Source organism: Oxyura jamaicensis, chromosome 1 (assembly GCF_011077185.1).
Source record: "Oxyura jamaicensis isolate SHBP4307 breed ruddy duck chromosome 1, BPBGC_Ojam_1.0, whole genome shotgun sequence".
Taxonomy (NCBI): domain Eukaryota; kingdom Metazoa; phylum Chordata; class Aves; order Anseriformes; family Anatidae; genus Oxyura; species Oxyura jamaicensis.
In genome coordinates this window covers 1,173,010-1,194,594 of record NC_048893.1, presented here as the reverse complement: position 1 = coordinate 1,194,594, position 21,585 = coordinate 1,173,010, and the positions used below count along the sequence as shown (strand labels likewise).

The 21,585-nt window shown below is 53.8% G+C and overlaps 1 protein-coding gene across 1 annotated transcript in view; it reads left to right on the top strand.

Moving 5' to 3' along the window:
• Nucleotides 1-6,254: 6,254 nt before the first annotated feature.
• Nucleotides 6,255-21,585, top strand: part of TASOR2 (transcription activation suppressor family member 2) — a 29,617-nt gene continuing 14,286 nt past the window's right edge. The window contains exons 1-13 of the mRNA XM_035340505.1: nucleotides 6,255-6,450; nucleotides 7,822-7,967; nucleotides 9,361-9,456; nucleotides 10,997-11,069; nucleotides 13,234-13,325; nucleotides 13,972-14,109; nucleotides 14,239-14,363; nucleotides 14,464-14,483; nucleotides 14,583-14,685; nucleotides 15,384-15,484; nucleotides 16,064-16,167; nucleotides 18,767-18,839; nucleotides 18,947-19,021. Of these exons, the coding sequence (XP_035196396.1) occupies nucleotides 6,438-6,450; nucleotides 7,822-7,967; nucleotides 9,361-9,456; nucleotides 10,997-11,069; nucleotides 13,234-13,325; nucleotides 13,972-14,109; nucleotides 14,239-14,363; nucleotides 14,464-14,483; nucleotides 14,583-14,685; nucleotides 15,384-15,484; nucleotides 16,064-16,167; nucleotides 18,767-18,839; nucleotides 18,947-19,021 (1,159 nt within the window). The 5' untranslated portion in view covers nucleotides 6,255-6,437. The remainder of the gene's footprint in view (nucleotides 6,451-7,821; nucleotides 7,968-9,360; nucleotides 9,457-10,996; nucleotides 11,070-13,233; nucleotides 13,326-13,971; nucleotides 14,110-14,238; nucleotides 14,364-14,463; nucleotides 14,484-14,582; nucleotides 14,686-15,383; nucleotides 15,485-16,063; nucleotides 16,168-18,766; nucleotides 18,840-18,946; nucleotides 19,022-21,585) is intronic.

Genomic DNA, 21,585 nt, shown 5'->3' with positions numbered 1-21,585 from the left:
AAGGGATGAGGGAAGGGGCTGCGGGAAGGGACTGAGGGAAGGCACCACAGGGGGTGAGAGAAGGGGCTGAGGGAAGGGGCTGAAGAAAGGTGCTGAAGGGATGAGGGAAGGGGCTGATGGAAGGGGACTGAAGGGGGGGGGGGGGGGAGGGGGGGGCATAAAGAGCCCCGCGAAGGCTGCGGGGGGCTGAAGGAAGGACCTGAGGGAAGGCTGCTAAAAGATGGCACCAAGGGGGCTGAGGGAAGGCACCAAGGGGGCTGAGGGAAGGCACCAAGGGGGCTGAGGGAAGGCACCAAGGGGGCTGAGGGGGGACTAAGCGAAGGCACCAGGGGGCTCAGAGAAAACTGCCGGGAGGGCTTGAGGGAAGGCACCGAGTGAAGCCACCAAGCGGCTCGAGGAAGGGGCTGACGGATGGCTGAGCCAAAGCCCGCCCAGCACCCGCATCCCCTCGGCCGAGCCGTGCCCGGCTCGGTCCGGCGGTGACCCGCGGGAAGAGGAAAGCGGCGGGCGCGGCCGCGCTGTCTTTCCGGTTCAGTTTTCTCTTTGTTTTTTCTCCCCCCCCCCCCCCCCCTTTTCCCTCCTCCCTTCCCCTCCCCACAACTTCGCCGCCCGCCCGCCCTCGGCCCGCCCTCGGCCGGCTCCTTCCTCCCTTCCCCTTCCTGGGGCCGGCGGATGGCGGCTGCCCGCTGCCCGCCCGCCCCGCATGCCGCCCCGCACCGCCTGAGCCCGCCGGCCCGCCCGGCCCTCGGCACGGCTCCGTCCTCGGGCCGGGCGGGCGGCGGCGGCGGCGGCGGCGGTGGTGGTGGCGGCGGCGGCGAGGAACGGAGGAGCGGCCAGGGCCGGAGCGGAGCGGCGAGGAGAGGGGCGAGCCCCGGCTGCTATGGGCGAGAGGCGGCAGGAGGCGGCCGGAGGGCCGGCCACGGGTGAGCGGGGACCGGCCCCCATCCCTTCCACCGGGAAGGGTAAACCCAGCCGTGTTTACCCCCCTAAGACCCCCTTCCAGGGAGCGGGGTCCCTTAACGCCCCCCTCCAGGGACCTTTTTGGGGTCCCTCCGCAGCAGCCCCCGGGGGAGGAGGGATGGAGGCACCTGCTCGGCCCTCAGGACGCCAGCCCCAAGCTTCCAGCAGGCCTTCAAACCCATTAAAAAAAAAAAAAAAAAAAAAAAAGCCTTTTTTTTTATGTCACCTTGGCTTCTCGGGGAAGCGAGGGGCTGTCCCGCCTCCCGCTTGCAGCCGTGGGGTGGAAATGGTTGGGAAAAGCTGCGGGCGCTTCTGGGTTTTGCACCTCACGCTCCCTGGGGGCCGTCCTTGGGAGCTGGGTTTTGTCCCTGCAGGTGCCCTTCAGCAGCAGGAGGTGGGAATACAAACGGGTCGTGGCATACGGCCCCTTCCCTGCGACATAACGTGCAGGGTGAAGGCTGGCAGGCCTCTCCGTTTCCCCTTTGGAGCGGTCCTGCTGCCCTGCCGGGCCGTGAAGCAGCCTTTTGGGGTGGAAACGGTGTTTCTACACTGGTTTTGCACAATTCTGCCTCAGGATCATCCCCCCCCCCAAGTTGTCCCACAGGTGCACTCCTTGACTGGGGTTAATCTGGGTAGACGGAGCAGGCAGGAGCATGAATGACACAAAAGTAGTTGTAAAACATGTTCTTTTCTGCGTGGAAACAATGTTTTTGTTGTTTTTTTTTTATGCAAGAAAGCCTGTGTGGTGCAGAATAGTCAGCAGCCCAGGGGCTTGGCACTCGTGGTAGATGCAGGAGACGGGTAAAGCTCAGCTCTGCAGGACTCAGGTCAGACGTTAACCCGGTGGTTTTACCCCAGGGGTTTGATCTCTGCTTGTTTCGGAGTGGACGTTTCTCAGCGTTGCTCGGTGGATCTCGTTACGGTGCGTACATTAACGAAGGGGGTGACAAGCACGGGTCTTCTGCTGTCCAGGATGTCCTATGGCTGTGCCCGGGGATTGCACCTGACCGGGTTAGATACAGCATGCTGTCAAGAAAATGACTGGCTTCACAGAAACTGCTCTTTTCCAACTTAAAACAATGTTCGGTCAGAGAATTCCCTATCTCCTTTGATAAGAAGAAAAGTAGGTGCTTGCCCAGGACTGGAGATGGCGTTACGTGGCACTGAAACTGGTTTTACATACTGGTTAGGTCTATTTTTAGTGTTCCTGTTAAACCTGGTGTTTTCTGCAGTAGCAGGGCTAGCTTCAGCGTTCCCCGTTCCCAAATACTGCCGCCCCCCCGACACCCCCTGTCTGTGTCCTGCCAGACTCCGAGCTGCGTTGGCAGATGCTGAACCGATCTGGATTAGAAGCGACCTCCTTGACTTAATTTTCTACGGCAGGTTGCTGATTTTCTTCATTACTCAGCCTTGGCTTTACCAGCAGGGGAGGACAAGGAGCGCTGGGGCAAGCGCTTGTGAAGATCGGGTAGCCAGCAAGAAAATTGCAGGTGGAATTACAGTTTGGGTGGAATCGGGCCAGTTTTATTTACACGAAATACGCACGTTGGTCACTTCGGTGTCGGCTAGAGCACGGCTAGTTACTGGTTAAAATCACTTGGAGACGAGAAAGTGAAATGCTCGTCCTTCTGGGTAGATGCAGTCCTGGCACTCTTTGGCTTTTTGTTCTTTCTGGGGGTGAAATTGCTACCCGAAAGCGCTGGTGGATGTCTGAAGCCGGCATGCACGTGGGGTAGATTTTAGCGTTTGGCTTCAGTTCTGTTTTGTACTTGAAACTGGAAGTGCGTCGTGGTAATTTCCGTAACCAAAGGGTGGGTAGAGGTTTGTTGCCAAATCGAGCGGAACAAGAAAGAAAGTCGGCTCTAAAAGCAGAGCATCCACGGTGAGAGCAGAAGCCGCAAGCCAAAGGAAGGTTCTGGCCCTGCTTTGGAGGTTCTCAGGCTCGCTCAAAGGCAAGAAGAAGTAAGTGACAGGCAGTGTGGAGGGGTGTAGCTGCAATTTTTTTCAGGCAGGGTAACAATAAGCCCGCTTTTCCAACCGCAAACGCTTTTTAAAATTCTTTCCCCGACTGGAAAGTCAGTGCAGACACCTGCAGCTGAATGAATCCACGACAGTTGGCAACGCGTTAGAAGGTGACGGAAGAGGGGAGCTGCAGCAGGAGAGGCCTTGGAGGAGCATCTGCTGAGATGAAAGGCAGCCACAGCTGCCGGCGTGATGTATTAACGAGAGAAAACCCGTAAGAACCACATCCTCAGTTACGTCAGCGGCTGAAGGTAACGGGAGGGAGGCTATAAAATCGAAGCAATGTTAAAATCAAAGAAAGCTTTCTCTGGAGCAGGACTCTGGCTCTGGGTAGATCGTCACCAACACCAGACTGGGGCGGCTGTGGCTTTGCCCAGCCAAGGATGGGGCCCCCCACCTCTCTGTGACCTGTCCTAAGGCTGCATCACCCTCCAGGGGAAAAACTTTGCGTGGAGCTGACTCTGGAAAGGCCGCTGATCCTCTTGGGCAGAGGGGTAGCTCTCCCGAGAGGCTGCCTCAGCACCCTGCATAGCCCGAGTCCTAAGAGGTGATCTAAATAAATGTCGTCAGTCTCCCATACTGAGATGAAAAGCCTTTGAAATGCTCTTGCAGCCCAGGTGTCTGCACTACCTGATCCTAGAGGTGATTTCAGATACAACCCAGAGAGCCGTGCCACCCCAAAACTTCCCCTTGCCGCGGCAATTTGAATGCTCAAACCGAGCGTTTCTGGGGGAAAACTTCACGGTTAGGAGGCTCTTGAACTTCCTCGCGAGCCCGTGGCTCTCTTTGCGTGGGCACGAGGAGACATCCACTGCAGAGAGGGGCTTTGTGATTGTCACAGTGATTCCTGCAGCAGCTGCAGGATAATCGCCCCGATAAGCTGCTGGTCTTGCCCACGAAAGCGCCGCGTGGAGTACGAGGTGCGTCCTACTGTGGCCGTGCTGATGTGGCAGCACACATCCATCGCCTGGATCAGGGGCAAAACCTCGTGCTGATTCACTGGGATATCCCAGCTGAGCCCCCCCATCTGTCTTAGCCGGTGCCCCGACTCCAGGAGCCGCCGATTTAGGACAAACACATCGAGGAGACTCCCATCCAGCACTCCTGAGCGCTCATGCTGCCTGCCAAAGGTTTGTGCCTCGGTGGCTTCCCGAGGAAGAGCTGGAATCGGTATTTAATAGATTATTTCCTCCCCTCCCCGGCAGATCTGATGGGATTTTTTTAACCCGTCTGCAGCATCCTGTGGTGAGACCTTCAGAAAGGGCGGCTTGTTCTTGGAGCCCCTCCGTTCCCAGGAGGCGGGTTCAGCCAGCTCTGCTCAGTCAAATCCCTAAAAACACGAGGTTAGGAAACACGAGGTGGAAAGAACGGGAAGGAAAAAGGCAAGAAAGCAAAAGCAAAAGGCACTGGGAAGCAGTGAAGCTGGAAAAGAGGCCGATAATGGCAGGAGGAGCAGGAACGAGGCGCTTGGCTGGTGTAGGAGGGCGTATTTTGAGACTGGAAGGCTTCGAAGAACCCACGTTAAAATGCAGGAAAACCCCAAGAGGCTGAAATAAGCCAAGGCAAATCGTTTCCTGCTTCAGCGCCGTGCTAACCGTGCCGTAGAGCCTGGACGTGGTCTCCACGGCGGGGAGCGCCCTGCCGTGCTGCACGGAGCAACCCCTGGGGTCTGCCTGGGGTGATCGGTTTGCAAACGCACCTATTCTGGCGTAATTTGGCCCAATTTTGGCCTCGTGCAGAAAGAGCCGAGCGGCTTCTGTGCGGGAGCGCTTCGGCACTAACGAAGCGAGGCTCGTTATAAGCGCTGGGCTGTGCCGGCCGTGGCTGAAAGGTAAAGAGCTGCTCGGGCAGGTATTTTGTAACGCTGGATGAAAAGGGACAGCTCGTGTAATTGTCGCAGCAATTGCAGCGTGCTGGGGGTGGTTAGCAAGTAAAATGAAGCGACCGAGGAGCGAGAGCAGCAAAATCAGGGTGGGAAATGGAAAAGGAAGAGAAAGTGGAACGTCAGCAGGGCCAAAAACGACGGGAGGATGGTGCCAAGGAGTCTCACCTGGCACTACGTGAATCCCCGAGCTCTGTGGCTGTGTTCAGAGAGCGTTGACCGCGCCGGGTGGCGGATTTTTGGAGATCTGACAGCACTTAAACGCCTGCAAAAGAATAAATTAAGGCTAAAGGAAAAGCAAGCCCTGTTCTCTGTGCAAGTCTGTGCTGGTAAGCGGCTCAGAAGCCGTGGGTTTTCCTGCTGGGCTGGCTTTGGAAGTGGTGCGTGGTGAGGCCGTCCAGAGGTCGCCTGAAGGTGGCTGAGCCAAACGAGGATCGTGTCGGGGAGAAGCGTGAGCTGCTGGGCCTCGGCCGGCCCCGCTGACCGGCATCCAGCTCCTGCAGGAGCCCAAAATCGGGGCGAGGAGCAGCGGCGTGAGGCTCCCGATTTATGGCGGGAGTAGCTGCAACGGTGACCGCTCCTCTCCCGTGCTGCCAGGGTAGGAAATGACCAGGACAGGCTGCCAGCCCCTTCCCGAGGATTTCAGGGCAGGGATAACACCCACCGTGGCTCCGCCTGGTCCTGGCCGTGCTGGGCTCCATCCATCCGTCCATTTTACCACGTGTCTGAGCTGTCCCCGTCCCCGGAGGATGCCGGGTGGCGGCACGTGCAAGTTGCTCGGAGGGAAGCCGGCTGCTTTCACTTTTGCTTCTGCTTTAGACGCTTTCATTTTCACCCGCTCAGAGCCTGCGCACGGACCCGGCGAGGGCCACACGAGATACAGCCCGGACGGGTCGGGGTTTTGTGGGTGTTTCTGGGGGCAAAGAGTTTTCCTTGGGGTGGGAACGGATCTGGAGGAGCTTCTTAAATCTGGAAGGGAAGGTGGAGGTCACAGCAAGCCCCGGACTCGGTGCCACGCTCTGTGGTCGTTTCACCTCGTTGATTTATTTCTGCAGCAGCTTTTTTGGGGGGGGATTTCCTGGCCGTTCGTTTTGACACAGCAGCCGAACTCGCAGGGAACAGGAGGAGCAAATGTTTGACTTACAACCTGCAAAGCTGCTGCTTGCGCTGCATTTCCCAGGGCTCCTCAGGCTTTTCAAGAAGCCTTTCGCTTTCACCCCTGCGAGAATACCCGATGCTTCTGCTGATTTAGCACCTCACGCCCTCCACGTTCTGCGCCTGACGGGGTTTTTAACCCCGGGAGCTCCCTGGCCAGCTCGGTGTCTCGGCGTGGAAACGCACAGCGGGGTTCAGCCACGGCCTTTCTCGTGCTCTTCCCATCTCAGGTCTTTCCCCAGACTTGCCGAGGACGTGGCGGTGCACGGCGATGTCAGCGGGAGGAGCAGAGCACCGCGCCCCGAGGAGCGAGGAGCTCAAAGCAGGAGCCACGGGATTAAATGGCACCGCTTGCATCCCGCTGCTTTTGGGCTGAGAGGAGCGATCGAGGGAGCCGGGCTCGTTTAGGCTGGAGAAGATGCCAAGGACAGGGCTGTCGCCGCTCCACGGCTCGGGACGTGGCTCTGGACACGAGCGTTGCTGGGGGGCAGAAGCAGAAAGGGGCGTTGTGTTCGCTCCGAGCCTTTGTGCAGAGCTGGGCCCCAATTCCCCGCTCCGATTTACGTGGGGGAGGCTGAACTCGCTGATTGCTGCCTCGAGATTCAGAGGATGCAAGGGGGAGTCGGGGACAAAGCAAAACGAGAGGCAAGCGAGGAAAAAGACGAGCCAACGTATCCCTTCCTATCCTCGTTTGGCTCAAAGAGAGGAAATAGTACTGGCAGAGGTCTGCAAGACCTCTTTCTCTTTTATTTTTCTGCCCTGAGAGCCCAGTTGTGTTCACCTCCTTTTGTACCACTTCCATCTGGTGCTCACCGGGGCATCTCCTGAAGGTGGGACCTCAAGAAGTGCATGCGAGGAGGCACAAAAGATGCGAGCTCGGGGGTCAAAAGTCCCTTTAAAGACTTCCATCTTCACTTTAAAGATGAAAACCGACCTTTTAAATATAGGATTCAAACCCCAAAGAGGACGCAAGGTCTACTCGTGGGCTTTTCTGCTTCGGAGGATGAAATGGGACCTTGGATGTTAGCGGCTGCAGGAGCGTAAAGACTGCGGGGCTTTGTTTGCCTCTGCATGCGTGTTTTGTTTGGTGACCGCTGCGGGATCTCTTCTTGGTCCCTTGGGAAGCGTTGGGAAGCGTCCCTTGGGTCTTCTTGGTCTTCTTGGGAAGCGTTTCACGGGGATGTTTTCCTGAGGAGATACCTGGGGGGGGGGATTTGGGCTTTGGGGAAGCTCTGCGTGACGAGGCTGTGCAGGAGGGCTTGCCCTTGTAGCACTGAAAACCACTTTCATTAAGCCCTGGAGGTCGTCAGAGCAAAACCGACACCCCCAAGAAACCAACGTGACCACGGACCAGTCGTGTGCAGCCGTCAGCCCTCGCAGCCTGCAGGAGCTCACCACAAATCTAAGCAACTTCTTAGCGCCGGAGAAAACTCTGCCCCTGCTCAGAGGTCGTAAAGTTAATCTGCCAGCAGGTTTTGCTTCTTTGGCAGTTGTTAACGATTTCCTTTTTCTCTGTTGCAAAGAAAGAACGTTTAAGAGCTCGCCAGCCAGCAGGCAGCCCCTTTTCCTCCTGGCTGAGGGCAATTTTGCTTTCAGACCAGGACCTGGGGGCTGCGTGGCTGGAGGGGAGCTGCTGGAGATGTCCCAGTGAGAGCCTCGGAGCTGGCAGATAGGCTCCGTGGAGATCTGGGCTTGTTAAATCAGCGTGCTGGGAGTCACAGCCAGCTGCCACCCGGCTCCGCTGAGGCCCCTCACCGATCTGGGAACGGGCAGGATTAATATTTGGCTTTTTTTTCCCCAAGGTTTTCATCCGGAGTCACGAGAGTCGAGTTCGCTGCTGCAGACAGCGGTTTCAGTGCTGCAAAGCTGCTGCTTGGATTCTGCGTCTCAGGATGGGTTTCAATACAGCCAAGCAATTCTGGTGGAGAACGCTGTTTTTCTGAATGAGGTAAGAGCCCTGGGAGAGCAGAGTGTTGCCAAAAGCTCAGGAAAGGGTGGCATTTTTTGGGGGGGTCCCATCTGTAGGGCTGTAAATTCTGGTTTATGGGCACATCTGTAGCATGTGGCTTACCTGCCTGCCTTGTAGAGCTCCACTGGTAGTTCCTGGCTGAAGGGAGCCTTTTCTCTGCTTTCTTCTTCTCTGTCCTTCCCAGTCTGGTCAGGAACAAAAGGCCAACGCAGCCAAAAGCTCAGCAGGGGCTCCTGGAGCTGGTTGAAATGCAGGTGTGATGCCTGGCAGCAGGGCTGTGATGGCACTGCACGGCACGTGTGGTTGTGATTTGCAGCAAGGCAGATGTCCACACGGTATTTCTGCCCTCGTACCTTTGCAGGCACCAGGTTTAACCCCAAATATCCCTTTTCCAGCTGTCTGGGGTCATTTATGGACCACTTTGAAATGCCTTCATCCCTACAGTCTTGTTGCCATTGGCATTTAAGACGAGCTGTCTCCTCTGAGGGCAGGAGCTGACCCAAGCTTGTTGTCGTGAATTAAACAGAGCTTAGAGGTCTTGGCTGCTTAGATCCGGGGAATTCACTGGCTGAAAAGCTGGGGAAGCAGGAAGCAAGTCAGTTGTTGATTTGCTTGTGAGTTCTAAAGTCAAAATAAGCAAAAGCAGCGATGAGGCTATCGTTTTCTTATCTCATAATCCCATTAAAAACCCAACATCCTTCCACAACTTCTTTTATCAAAGCCCCGAAACATCACGGACACGGCTCTCTGCTTGTCGCCAGCACTGGGAACGCGTGCTGCTTTAATCGTCAGACAAAAGAAATGTGAGAAATGTGTAAGCTGGCAGGAGCCAAACCCTCCGAGCTGTAGCTGCCTGATAGCTTCTGCTCTCTAATCAAATAACTCAGGCTTCCCCGGTCAGTGGAGAGAAACATCTCCAAGCATCTCCCCTCGCGTAGGCATCCATGGTTGATTTGTCCTCTGACGGCTGCAGGTGGCCACTAAACGCGATGCTTGACCAGCCCACGTGCTGCTCGGGGAAACAAGCTCCCCAGCAGCCTGGTGAGAGGGGCAAGGAGAAATAAGGCTGGATTTCCTCGGGATGCGCACAGCCACGGTCACTTTTGTGCCAGAGCGGGACGCTGCGGGGCTGGATGTGCCTGCTGTCCCTTGGAGGATATTAAATGCTCTTCTGGGGACAAAATAGTCAGAGAGCTGTACGGATTGGGGTTCTTGTGGGATATGGGGTGGGCGTGTGCCTGGGGAAGGGGATGCCCACGCAGCTGGAGGTCCGTGAGGCATGCTGTCCTGACAGCCCCCGTTCTCTGTACCGCTCGGTCACTGGGATCTGGCACGAATGGGCTAGAACGAGGTGTCGTTGTGTCTTCCGTAGCTCAAAGCTTTTGTCCAAGCAAAGGAAGCCGCCGGATACAGCCAGGAGGAGCTGGAGGAGACCTTCGCATTTCTCCTGTTTGACAACGAAGAAGAGGTAACCTAAAACATTTACTCAGCTTAGAAGGTCCTTGCCAAGTGCCTGCGCATGCGCTCCTTCCCACAAGAGCCCAGCAGCTCTGCTGACAGAGCGTCCTGGCTTTTCACACCCTGGTTACCTGCACAGTGACTGCTGCACGAATACTCCAAAGCAGGTTCGGAAAGCAGCACCCAGGAGGTTTAGTGATGGATCCTGTTTTCAGGCTCTCCAGCTGATTGCTGTTGGAGGTCTCCTTTGCCCTCTGCAGGGAGCTGTAAGGACTCTTCCTTTGTTCCAGTGGATTTACGGTCAAGTACGGGCAGGTGAAACCTTCCACACACAATTAGAAGAGAAAAACATTCCTGTGACAGAAGGCAGGAGTTGATCGGGTGGTTTTGGACAGGTTCCCTTGGTTTCCCTATCTACATGGGGACAGAGTCTTACAGTTATTGGAAATAGTTTTCTTGCCCGTTTTTCACAAGGATGCTTTTGATTTTGTGTTTGCCTACGCAAGGATGCTCAGGGAGTCCAGGGGGTATTCACTTTTAACCTTCTTCAGTGATGCCGTGGTAGATCCCTGCAGGGATGGTTTGATTCAGGATGAGTGGTTTAGTTCTGTTCAGTTTGGATTAAGATGTATCAAAATAAACAACATTCAGTCAACATTGGGGAGAAAGAACCGTCCTGCTTGAACTGTTTGGAATTCAGCACTGTCTGTGCCAAATGACCGGGCTCCTCGTACAGGAAAGAGGGAGCTCGAGACCTCAGCTAAGGTAGGCACCTAAAATCCTCGAGCTAATTTGCTGCCTGGAGATTCCTCCCTCTGTTGTTCAGAGGAGGAGTCTAGCTCGATAATCTAGTCTGAACACTTGGCTTTAGGAGGCAGATATTAGATGAGCGCTCCATGTTGCTGAGTACAGTTTGACCAATTTGCTTTTATTTCTCACTTATGTTCAGTTCAAATTGGCTGCTCTTGTTGTCACTCTGGTCAGTGTACATTTGGTCTTTACCTGCTTTAATGAATCTGCTTTGGAAGAGGATTAAACCACAGCGCGTGAGGCACTCCCAGGGCAGCGATTGTGCCCACGCGTGGGTGAGCACGGAGTAGGAAGTGTCCTTGCCGTTGATGCCAACCCCATTGTGGTTATCTTTCAACGCGTTTCCTGTGCACATAAAGAAAGTGCAAAGTCCAGCCGTATGCTTGCACCGCTTTCTGGAGACGCTGGGTTTTCTCCAGGTTTTCTGAAGCTTTTTCCTTGCCCCACACATGTAGAAAAAGCTTCCGTTTCCATGGAGGTTGTCAGAGCAGTCCTTGGTATGAATACTCAGCATTTAGCACCCAAAGTGACACATTTTCTTCCTGTTGGTTTCGGTGGTTGTTGCGTTTAGGAGTGTTTATACTGCACGTGCTTTGGGTCGGCAGTGATTTGTAACTGACTTGCAGCACGTTAAGTGCCCACTGCAAGTGTTCTGCTGACTGCTGTACTGCAGAATTTGGTAGCTGCGCCCCTTACCTTTTGAAAATAGACCGTAAAGGAGGCTGTTTCTTCTTTTGAAGGCCAAAGAAGTGTGTCAGACAGGCCTCCGAGTTAACAGCAGCTCCATTTCCATTCTTGGTGATCCAGCGAAAGGTAAGATTTCCATTCAGTTCACTGCTCTGGAGACAAAATCTTTGAAAACCACCCCAAAAGCCCAGATAAAACTCCCGGTACTGCCTTGCTATTTACTGCAAAGACCCACAGAGCTCCCCGTGTTTCTTACCGGAGAAATTGCATTTGTTTGGATCGAGGAAGGAGCAGTCTTTTCCTTCTGTCCCCTCAACCAGACGAGGATCTTCCCCAGCAAACGTATTGTCTCTTCTCCTCTCCATTTCAGGCTTTCTTTCCTTTATTAATAACCACCTTTGTCACCAAAGTGACTTTTTGGCAGCTCTGCACGCCGGTTTGCTCTTCAGAAGCGATGTGCAGAGCTTTTGCCAGCAGTCCCATTAATAACCAGAGCAGATCAGGGTGGGCCAAAGCCCTTCACAGCCCATGCGTGTTCTTTGCCCAAAGGCCTGAGTTCTCAAAACATGCAGTGCCCAAAGAAACCCTGCCAGAAGCGCAGCATCTGTCTCCCAGTGCTTGTCCTGGGAGTCTTCGCCAGCTGAGACACCTAATTATTGAATGCTTGATAGCCCTGAACGCAAAACCAAGCAAGACTGGAGCTGGTTATTGACCCGTGTGTGTATTGTAGCCCTGAGGGACTGAGATGAATATTATGGCACGTCTCTTTGTAGCCCTCCTATGTGCAGTCCCCATATTCCCCCAGTGTACTTCAATACCCATCTTGTCTGCAAAACCAGAGCAGGATTGAAGGACCGACCCTTCCGTCCCACAGTAAATCCACACGTGATATGCCACGGGCACATAGAAGGGATGGTAGTAGGTCATGTCAGAATGGGCCTTGTTTTACACAGAATCACACAGAATTGTCTAGGTTGGAAGAGGCCTCCAAGATCACCGAGTCCAACCCCTGACCTAACGCTAACAAGTCCTCCACTAAACCATATCCCTAAGCTATACATCTAAACATCTTTTAAAGACCTCCAGGGATGGGGACTCAACCCCTTCCCTGAGCAGCCTGTTCCAGTGCCCAACAACCCGTTCAGGAAAGAAGTTCTTCCTCATATCCAACCTAAACCTCCCCTGGCGCAACTTGAGCCCATTCCCCCTCGTCCTGTCCCCAGGCCCGTGGGAGAACAGACCAACCCCCACCTCGCTACAGCCTCCCTTCAGGGACCTGGGGAGCGCAATAAGGTCGCCCCTGAGCCTCCTCTTCTCCAGGCTGAACAGTCCCAGCTCCCTCAGCCGCTCCTCGTAAGCCTTGTTCTCCAGACCCCTCACCAGCTTCGTAGCCCTTCTCTGGACTCGCTCGAGCACCTCCACGTCCTTCTTGTAGCGAGGGGCCCAAAACTGAACACAGTACTCGAGGTACGGCCTCACCAGAGCCGAGTACAGGGGGACAATCACTTCCCTGGCCCTGCTGGCCACGCTGCTTCTTATCCAAGCCAGGATGCTGCTGGCCTTCTTGGCCGCCTGAGCACACTGCTGGCTCATATTCAGCCGACTGTCAACCAACACTCCCAGGTCCTTCTCTGCCAGGCACCTTTCCAACCCCTCATCTCCCAGCCTGTAGCTCTGCTTGGGGTTGTTGTCCCCCAGGTGCAGGACCCAGCACTTGGCCTTGTTGAACAATGTAAAATGTAAAGTTTAATGTAAAAGGTTTGGCAGCTGGGACACTGAAGGGCCATAAAAAGGGGTGGCTGTGTCGTGCTGTGGGCCTGCTCAAGCATCTCTGCAGCTCGTGCTCCCCACATCCAAACATCCATATCGCTGTTGCACGACTCCAAACTGAGCAGAGGGCCTGCCCCGCTTCCAACCAGACCTGGAAGCTCTTTGTCACATCTTCCTAGGAGACACAAGCCCTTGCTTGGTATATTTCCATGCACTGTCATGTGTTGGAGACAAAACTGAAACTAGCTGGGCTCTTGTCCCAAAAGAAACCCGAGTGAACGGCTCGCTCCTTTCCTAGAGCTGACCCTGAAACGTAAAATGCTCTTCCACACCAGCAGGCAAAACAGGAAGAGAGTCAAAAAGAGTTTCACCCTTTTTATGGCAGCAAAGGCCATAAAGGTTTGCAGCGCTGGCTCTTCAGAGAATCCCCTTCACAGGAGCTTCCTCTTCACAGGTTTTTCAGCGCTCGGCATTACTCGACAGACCGTTCATGCTATCTTGCATTGCTTTGGTTTCACAGGGGTGTATATTTCCAAGTACGCGGACTGTCTTCTTCCGAGACCCTGGTACCACGGAAAATCAGGCTATATTGTCATCTGCAAGCTAATTAAGGTAAAACACAACTTTTTATGCAGAATGGTTTTCTGAAATCAGTGTACGTCGCAGGCAGCTTTTAAGGACACGTTGGTGCCCATCAGTGTGGTGGGGTAGGGCGTGAAGTCAACTTTCTCAAGAGCTCTTTGGGATTTTTGGCTATGGGATGTGCCGGACTAGAAAGCAAGACGTCAGGTTGGGCTCGGCTGCTGGCTCAGGGGTGCAGAAAACCTTCCAAATGCTACCCCTGCGATCAGAAATTTCCAATAGGGTCACTTTTTTTCCCCCAAACTTTCACGCATTTTTACAGTTTGAGGCAGGGGTCTTAAGGTAGTTCAACTTCCTCCTTAAGGAGGAACTCCCTTCCTCCATGGGGCTGGCTCGGGGCCCCTCTCTCACTTCCCCACTGGCTCCTGCTCTCTGTAGCAGGCTGTGAAAGCGCATTGCTCCTCTTGGCTCTCCTCATTAGAGCTGGTTTGTCTGCCACGCCAAGCTTGCACAAGTCATCCCCTCCTGTTTGGAAGGATTCAAACACCCACGGCCCCCTGAAAACAAGAACACTTGTCTTTGGGGAAGAGGATGATTCGGGGGTCCTTCAACATAACGTTTCTGCAAACACTTTTGTGCATTCTTTTTAAAATTATTCCTAAATTTGCTCGCACAGGGGAAGGTCAAAGCGGTGCCTGAGAATTACACAACCAGCTACACCTGCCCCTCTCCCGGCTACGACTGTCATGTCGCCGTGAGCAAGAACATCGTACCGTCAAAGGCCAGCCCCTGCCAGGCCTTCGAGCAGAGCCAGGTATGGGGTTTGTAACGGGAGCACCGTGCAGACAACTTCCTTGCAGGCAGCAGGGGAGCACAGCGTTGGCTGAGGGGCCTTTGCTCGTTCTCCACTGTTTATTTTCATCTGTTTCCCTTCTCCCCCTAGTATTACGTGTATGAAGTGTCCGATGGCAGTGCCGCGGAGCGCCCCAGGCAGATCTGCCCGTACATAGTCATCACCTGCCAGTACAGAGAGCCAAAGGAGATGCCCGTCTTAGCTAGAGAGAGCCTGTAAGCAGCTTGCTGTCCTTCCAAAATGCTGGGTTATTTGTGGGGGCTGTTTTTCCCCTTCCCATTGCTCAATATTTCTCTTTTTCTCCCTTTTCTTTAGACCTGAGCCTAACCACAAAGGTAAGGGCACCTGTCGGTTGGATTTGATAAATGTACCTTTCTCTGTTTGCCCTCCTCTTTTTTTTCCTGCTTTTTCTGAGCCATTCTCTCCTTTGCCTGTAGCGTTTTACTGCCCGTGGAGGGGGCAGCTCTCCATCCGGGGCCAGCTCTTGTGCAACATTGCCCTGAGGACCCCGTACAGCTCCACGATTCCAGCACAGCTGTAAGTTGCCCTTTCCTCTTCTTTCTGTGCAATGTTTGGAGCGTGCAGCATCGCAGCCGCTCTTACTGACCCTTTTGGGGTCACCTTCGGGTCCTTAGCAGGCAGGCTGGCTTCCAGCACCTGGGTATCGATGCACCAGTGAAAGCCAATTTTGTGTCTCCTGCCCCATCCTTTTGTTGATCAATAGCTGGGCCAAATCACCTTATACACGGTCGGGGGAATCGTCAGTGTGTCAGGAAGGGATTTGGGGCAGCCAGCAGTGTGGTGTCACACACACAGGAGCAGCTGGAGGAGGACGCAAGATCAGGCTTCGTGCTGCAGCTGGAAACAGCTGCGTTTTGTCACCACATCGTTAGGTTAACTGTCCGGGGATGTTTATTCTGAATCAATTACTCCTGCTGGGGATTATTTCTCCTTGTGAGAAGCGGGCTTCCTGGCAGTGCGAATAAAGTGAGCCAATTGTGTTTACAGATTGGCAGGGTGGCAAATAAAGCATTGAGGCGATTAACATTCCAAAAAAAAAAGGAGGTATTTAAAATCTTCATTAGTCAGGGGCCAGCCAGCAGGTAGCAGCCAGTAGCAAGGCACCGATATCAGTGTTTGGAGTGGCTCACAGTGCCAGGGCTACCCAGGCTCTTTGCTGTGCTTAATCCTGAGAGCCTTTTCTGCATGTGAGCTCCGCTGCTTTCTCCCTGCAGGCCTCCCAACCTGGACATCAACCATGTCATGGGGCTGTCCGACCTGAAGAAAAAGCTACCAGAAGCTGCCTTTGGGAAAAGAAATTACATTGAGAATGAAGGTGAGCGTAAAACCCGCAGGGGGCATTTCCAGTTAGGATGTGCAGGAAAACTGACTTGCGTACGTGATTCCCCAGTGAGGTGAGGGACGTTGCACCTCTCGGGGTCTGACCCAGCACCTCCTGCAGCTGGGCTCATGGGGCAGCTGCCAGCCAAAGGCAAAAGCTGTGAGATTCAGGAGCAGCTAGGGTGGCTCTGAGATCTTTTTTAAGCTGCCCTGGGCGTTGCAGAATAAAGATGCTCCGTAGCAGCACGTTAAAATGAGGTTTTTCCCTCCGAAGGGCTCCCTGTGTCTGTTGAAGCACACAGCAACATCCCTTAAATTGCTTTCCTTAGCTGCAGAGGTAAGATAGGAAACATCTCCTATGAACCAAGGGTCGAAGAAACTCACCATAATATGTGAGTTTTAGGAAATCTTGGTAACAGGTTTGTTTTTTGCCTTTCTTTAAAATATAACAAAAAAAAAAAACAGTGCTTCTATCGATACCACACCCACCTTCCTGGGAGGGGAGTGCTCGTTTCTTTGGAGTTGATGCAAGAGACGTTACTTCAACCTGAAGTTCCCTCTCTTTTGTCTGCAGTCTGCTTCCAGGGCGTTTACTTCAGTCTATATGAAGTGGAAATAGCCAATAAGGATCAACATAAAATGAATCAATTATTAGAAAATCTGAAGGAAAGGGACTTGGTAAGTATTTTAAAACGGTTTCGTTCTGGCAGGAAAATATTCTGTTAAATAGATCTTTTGAATCTTCGGTAGCATTATTCACAGATTCTGAAATAACGCAAAATGGAATTAATTTCCCCGCTTTAATTATTATTTTCATGCTTAGTTATTCTCTGACATAGTTTAGTCTTTCTGGTAACCGAAGACTGCTCCCTGCGAGCTGGGAACTGATTGCTGGGGTGAGCATGGCTTGCAGCAGGCAGACCTCTTTGGCTGTCTTTGTGCCAGATGAGATTGATTTTTTGGGTTGTCTTTCATAGCAAATGCCGTGGCGGACAAGGGGATCGTAAATATTAATATATAAGCAATACTAGGATGATAATTACTAAGCAAAAGACATAAGCTGCCACGTGCCTGCCTTTCTTCCTCTTTTTCCTGGCTGAAAAATAGCCTCCACTCGGCTCCTCGCAGCTATGCTGCTGAAGCCTCAGGGGCTTCCGAAGATGTTGAGATTTATCTTTGCTTTAACAGAGAATTTCCCATCTGTTGTTGCTGAGGTCTGCTTGCACAACACGACCTGATTCCACAACTTATTCCAGCACACTGGGGTTTTTTCTGCTCCCAGCGCAATCTTCGCGTCTCCTTTTGACTCCAGGGGCTGAGCATTGCCCCCGAGGAGCTCAGCGCTTGTGGCTGCTGGGATTCGTCCCTGGGGTTTGGCTTTGCTGCTGCTGGCTGCTCTGTCCCATCTGACGCTTCCTGTAGATTCGGGGTTGTAAATTCTCAGCTGAAAACACAAGACTGGCTGGGCACATCCTCCCCTCAGCACTCCACGGCCTGCCTGGAAGGGCTGCTGCTGTGAGAGCTGCCCGCCAGCGTGCTTCTGCCCGCGTGTATCATACCAGAGCAAGTGTTTGCAAGAAAGGCGCTCGGCCACCATAAATCGTTGATGAGAGACTGCCTTTTATCGGTGACAACAGAAGTGAAGGAGGAGATAGCACAGACGAGCTAAAAATCCCCTCTCGTGCTGGTGATCCTGCGCTGTGCATCATCGAATGGGCGTCTGGTTGTGGCACAGAGCCATCCACGCTGAAGTTCACCTGATGCTGCACTGCTCAGGGTTCCCAGCATCTGCAGGGACGAGAGCTTGCCCGTGCTCATTTTCTTCTCATTTCTGCCGAGCCTTGCAGAGCTGGACTCTAGAGGAGCTGGGGAAGATGAGGTGGTTGAGTTGTGGCCGTGAGGAGCTTGGTGCTGGAGCACTGTTTCCCTAAAGCTTCCCTACCTTCAGATACCTGTCAGTCTGGATGAAACCATCTCCCATATCTCAGCGAGGACACAGCCACAGCCACTTTGGGAGTGCTTTTCCCTTCCCAACCTCCAGCTGAAGGGCTATAGGTGAATCCCCTGACAGCCGCCCCCAGAAGCCCAGGTGAAAAACGCCCTCTGTTCCCTTCCCCCTTCCGTGCCGTGCGAGCCTGGCGTCTGGCTTGCAAGTGAAAATGAAAGAGTGCCTGGGAATGAGTAGGGTTGCTCGAGGCCAGCTGCACTCCTCTGGGTGGAGGGTGACTTCTCTCAGCTCTGTGTCAGGCAGCTGCTGACTTGTGGCTTGCCTTTCCTCCTCGTCTGCCTGAAAATCGCCCCGCTGGTGAGGGAATGATGGCTGTTCCATTGAGCCGGGCGACAACTTGGCTTTTATCCGCTCTGCTCGGCCGGCTTGAGACGATTTGAAGCAAGGAGCTTCTTTCTGAAGAGCGAGTATCACGCTGAAATCGTTCAGCTTTTCCAAAGCTGCTCCGTCGCCGTGCGGGCTGGGCGCCGGTCCAATCCTCCGCTCTGTCTGCGTGTGCTGAATGGGATCGGCGAGCTTTCACAGAGCGCTGGGAGCCCTAGAGTTCCTCATGTCCTGGAAGTTCCCTTAAAAGACATGCCTACACGGAAGAAAGAGAGCCAAACGGGTGTCCTGATGGAAGGAAAAGCAGCCTGAGCCCAGCTCCGAGGTATTAGGCAACACCCAAATCCAAGAAATGCCTCGCTAAGCCCACGGATCTTTGTAGACATGCAGTCATCCACTCCCGAGACAGTCACGGCAGTCTCTTAGGCTCAGCAAATGTTTTTTTTTTCTCGAATATTTATTAATGCTGATGCTGCTAATAAGCAGGCTGCGTGGACTGAGCTCAGCCGGGCTTGTGGCTGGAGCTGTTGGCTGTGGAGTCAGACGCCTGTGTCCAGCTTTGCTTTCCCTTCTGGGAAAACCCTCCCCTTGCGCTGCCGAGAAGTATTCGTGGCCGAGATGCCCCAGGGACTTTTGAACCGAAGGGACTAAAATGATTAACCTTGCTCGTTCATTGTTCCTAGCGGTCGGTTTGGCTAAGCGTGGATTTTGTTTCGAGTGACAGATGGGAGGACTTTGAGACGAGCAACAGCCTTAAATGGAAGACTTTGGGTTCCAAGCCCCAGTGACTCAAGCGGCACGGCGATGTCCTCGGCCGGGGCTGAGCTGGTGCTGTTGGCACGCGTTCACCGGCACTCGGGGCTTGTTGACAGTGGTGCTGAGTGACGTGAAGTGTGCTTAGGAGGGAAGGGAGAGGCTGCTCTAACTCGTGTTTGTTTGTTACAGGCGATCATCAAATATTTACAAGATCAAGGAGTTCTTATCCTCTTGACCTCCTCCGCGTTGGCACGAGACGATGGTAATGCGCGGCCACGTAGAAGCCAACACTTAAATGACCCTGCCCTAGTTTAGAGGACGGGCACTTTGGGTATTTTTTTAAACAAAACCTCTCGCTTTACTTCACAGGATTCGACCCTAAGGAGCCTGTCAGCCTCCTGGCCCTGTTTCTGTTCACCTCGTCCCGAGCAGTGTGCCTGAGAGGTAGGGAAGTTCTCTTTGCTGGCTTCAGATGCTACGTTTTGGCTGCGGGATCTTCGTCTGAGGGTTCTAGCAGACACGTTCCTCTCGAGAAGCTGATTTCTCGGCTCAACGCCACCTAGAGCTTTAGTGCAAAGGGTGTTAAAAGGAGAGAGGAGTCCCATCTGTTTAGCTATGCTGCATTTTTAAGCTGATGTAAACCAGGTCACCGTGTTTTGACCCTTCTGCACGTCTTGGCCCCTTCACAGGAGGTTGATCTGAGCGAAAAAGAATTGCTTTTCTTCCTCTCGGTTGGTTTTCAGCAGCATCTGCTCCCTGCACTGACCTCCGTGTGTCATGTAAGGGGGTAAAACATCATGGCATTTGCTGGACCCTGCGTGGAGGTGATGTGTCTCGCTAAACCAGCGGGGAAAAAAGCCTAAAATACAAGTGAATTCTTCTCTGCTGGAATAAATGCAACGGGTTCTGTGAAAGGTCACTGCTGGCAGGGGGAAGAGGGACAGGGAAGGGGACTTGGTCCCTTCAGGGCAGTGAACGTTTGAGGGAGGCAGGGAGATGCTGCCGGGCAGAGCCGCGGTGCTTTGCTGCCATCGAGCTGAGGCACAGCTCGAGCTGACCTCAAACGCAGGTCTCCAAATAAGAATGAGTTTCAGCATCCGTGGCATTTGCATTTTCTCTGGATCTTTTGGTTTTATGCTGCACCACGTGGAAATATTCGCTCTACCGTTTCCTCTCGCGGACAGAAAGAAAGTTACTGCCCAGCTGCCCCGGATGGCTTCATCCGTGCACCTCTCACTTCCCGCTCTTCAACAGAAATACTTCTGGCCTTGCAGATCCCCAAGCAGGATATAAACAGGGGCCTTTTGCTCCGGGTAACTTCTGGCTTGCTTTTTGTTGAGTCATCCCAGGGACAAGCCAAGAGAGCGCTCACGCCAGCACACCCTGGTATTTCAGTCCGCCCGCGTGTGCGATGCCTGGCGTTGCCAGTGGAGCTGGACAGGACATTCGCATCTCCCCTCCCCCGGAAGATAAAAAATCAGCAGAAACGTCAAGAGAACCTGCCAGCACTTCAGAACGTGGATTGCTTTGTCCTTTTTGGGGTTTAACCTCCTGCTATAAACTTTCTCCTTCGGGATCCGCACACGAAGCGGGCTTCTAAGTCTTGTGAAGCCGTGATGGTAACTTGGCAGTGTGAGCCGCAAATGTCTCTGAGGCCTGAATTCAATCAGACTTTGAGGACATGCTGCTGGTGGCTGTGTCAGCCTGGCAGCGTTTCTCTTTTCTTTTTTTAGGCGTAGGAGAGAGACAGGCATATCCAGAGGCGGTCTGGAAATCCAAACTGCCAGGACAGACCTGGGATCGGGAGGTTTTTGCTGCGATGCCTAAAGCGAGGGCATAAAGTTCGGTGAGGCGAAGGGGGAAAACACGTGGGGATCAGACTGGAAATGGGAACTGACCACTTGGATATCGAGATCTTGCTGACCAGGAGAAAATACCCTCCACAGCAGGGGGGTTTAGTTAAACAGGAGCATCCTGAAGCAGAGAGGGCACAAGTGGCTGCTTGCTAGGAAGGTCAGGGGCTGTGGCAGACGTTGCCCGGGGCTCACGTTGATGCCAAAGAGGAGGCAAAGTGTGGGCAGCCAGGGAAGCAGCTGGCAGTGAAGGGAAGAGGCAGGGGGAGAGGATAATGTCGAGCAAATGCTCCGTGTTGTTACGTGACACGGTCTGAGCGTTGATGGCTTCCAGATGTTTTCCCTCCGGTGCCAGCAGCACTCCTGCACGTGCTGTCCCGTTTCTTCCTCCGCGAGTGGCGTAACCCCAGCCAGCCATGACTCTCGTCTGGGACCGAGCGCTCTTCTTGCTGGGATTATAAACAATTCTGCTTTGTGGCTTCTCCTTTCTGTGAAGATAAATATGTGAGGGTCTGGGGGACAGAAGGAGACGGTGACTGAAGACAGCAGGGGGACGCAAAGAGAAAAGGAGGCGAAGTACGGACGCGTTTGAAGTCACCGGGCTCAGACTCGGATCCTCAATAATGTTTCCCATTGTGAAAGGAGCAGCCTCGGAAGGCGTTTTTCTTCCTGTCCAGACAGCCGCCGGCAGGAATGTAGGGCAGGGACAACGAGCCCGCTGTGCCGACGTGCCGCAGCGTTCCCGAGCCAGCGGAGGAGGCAGGCTCGCAGGGACGGCTTGCCGGTAACGAGGAGCAGCAGTGCCAGCACCAGGCAGCAGCAGGGCCGACAGCCGAAGGAAACCACGCGTCTTTCAAGGTCCCTTCCGATCCCTAAAATTCGGTGGTTCTGTGAAATCATCGTGCCAAGCAGACCCGATTCCCACCGTGCCATCTGCGAGGCTGGGTTCCTTCGAGCCTTGGGGGCTCGTTCGTGGCGATCCCGGTGAGAGCTAAACCCACAGCTTGGGGTGACGCCACACACCGCACATGGCAGGACGTTGCTCCTGCTGGAATTCGTGATACCCGGCTCCTTTCAGTAGGACCAGGCCTCCAGCTTTATAAAATCACCCGGGCGTTCGCTCCTTGCCTTTCCCCATCCCGCTCCAGAGCACAA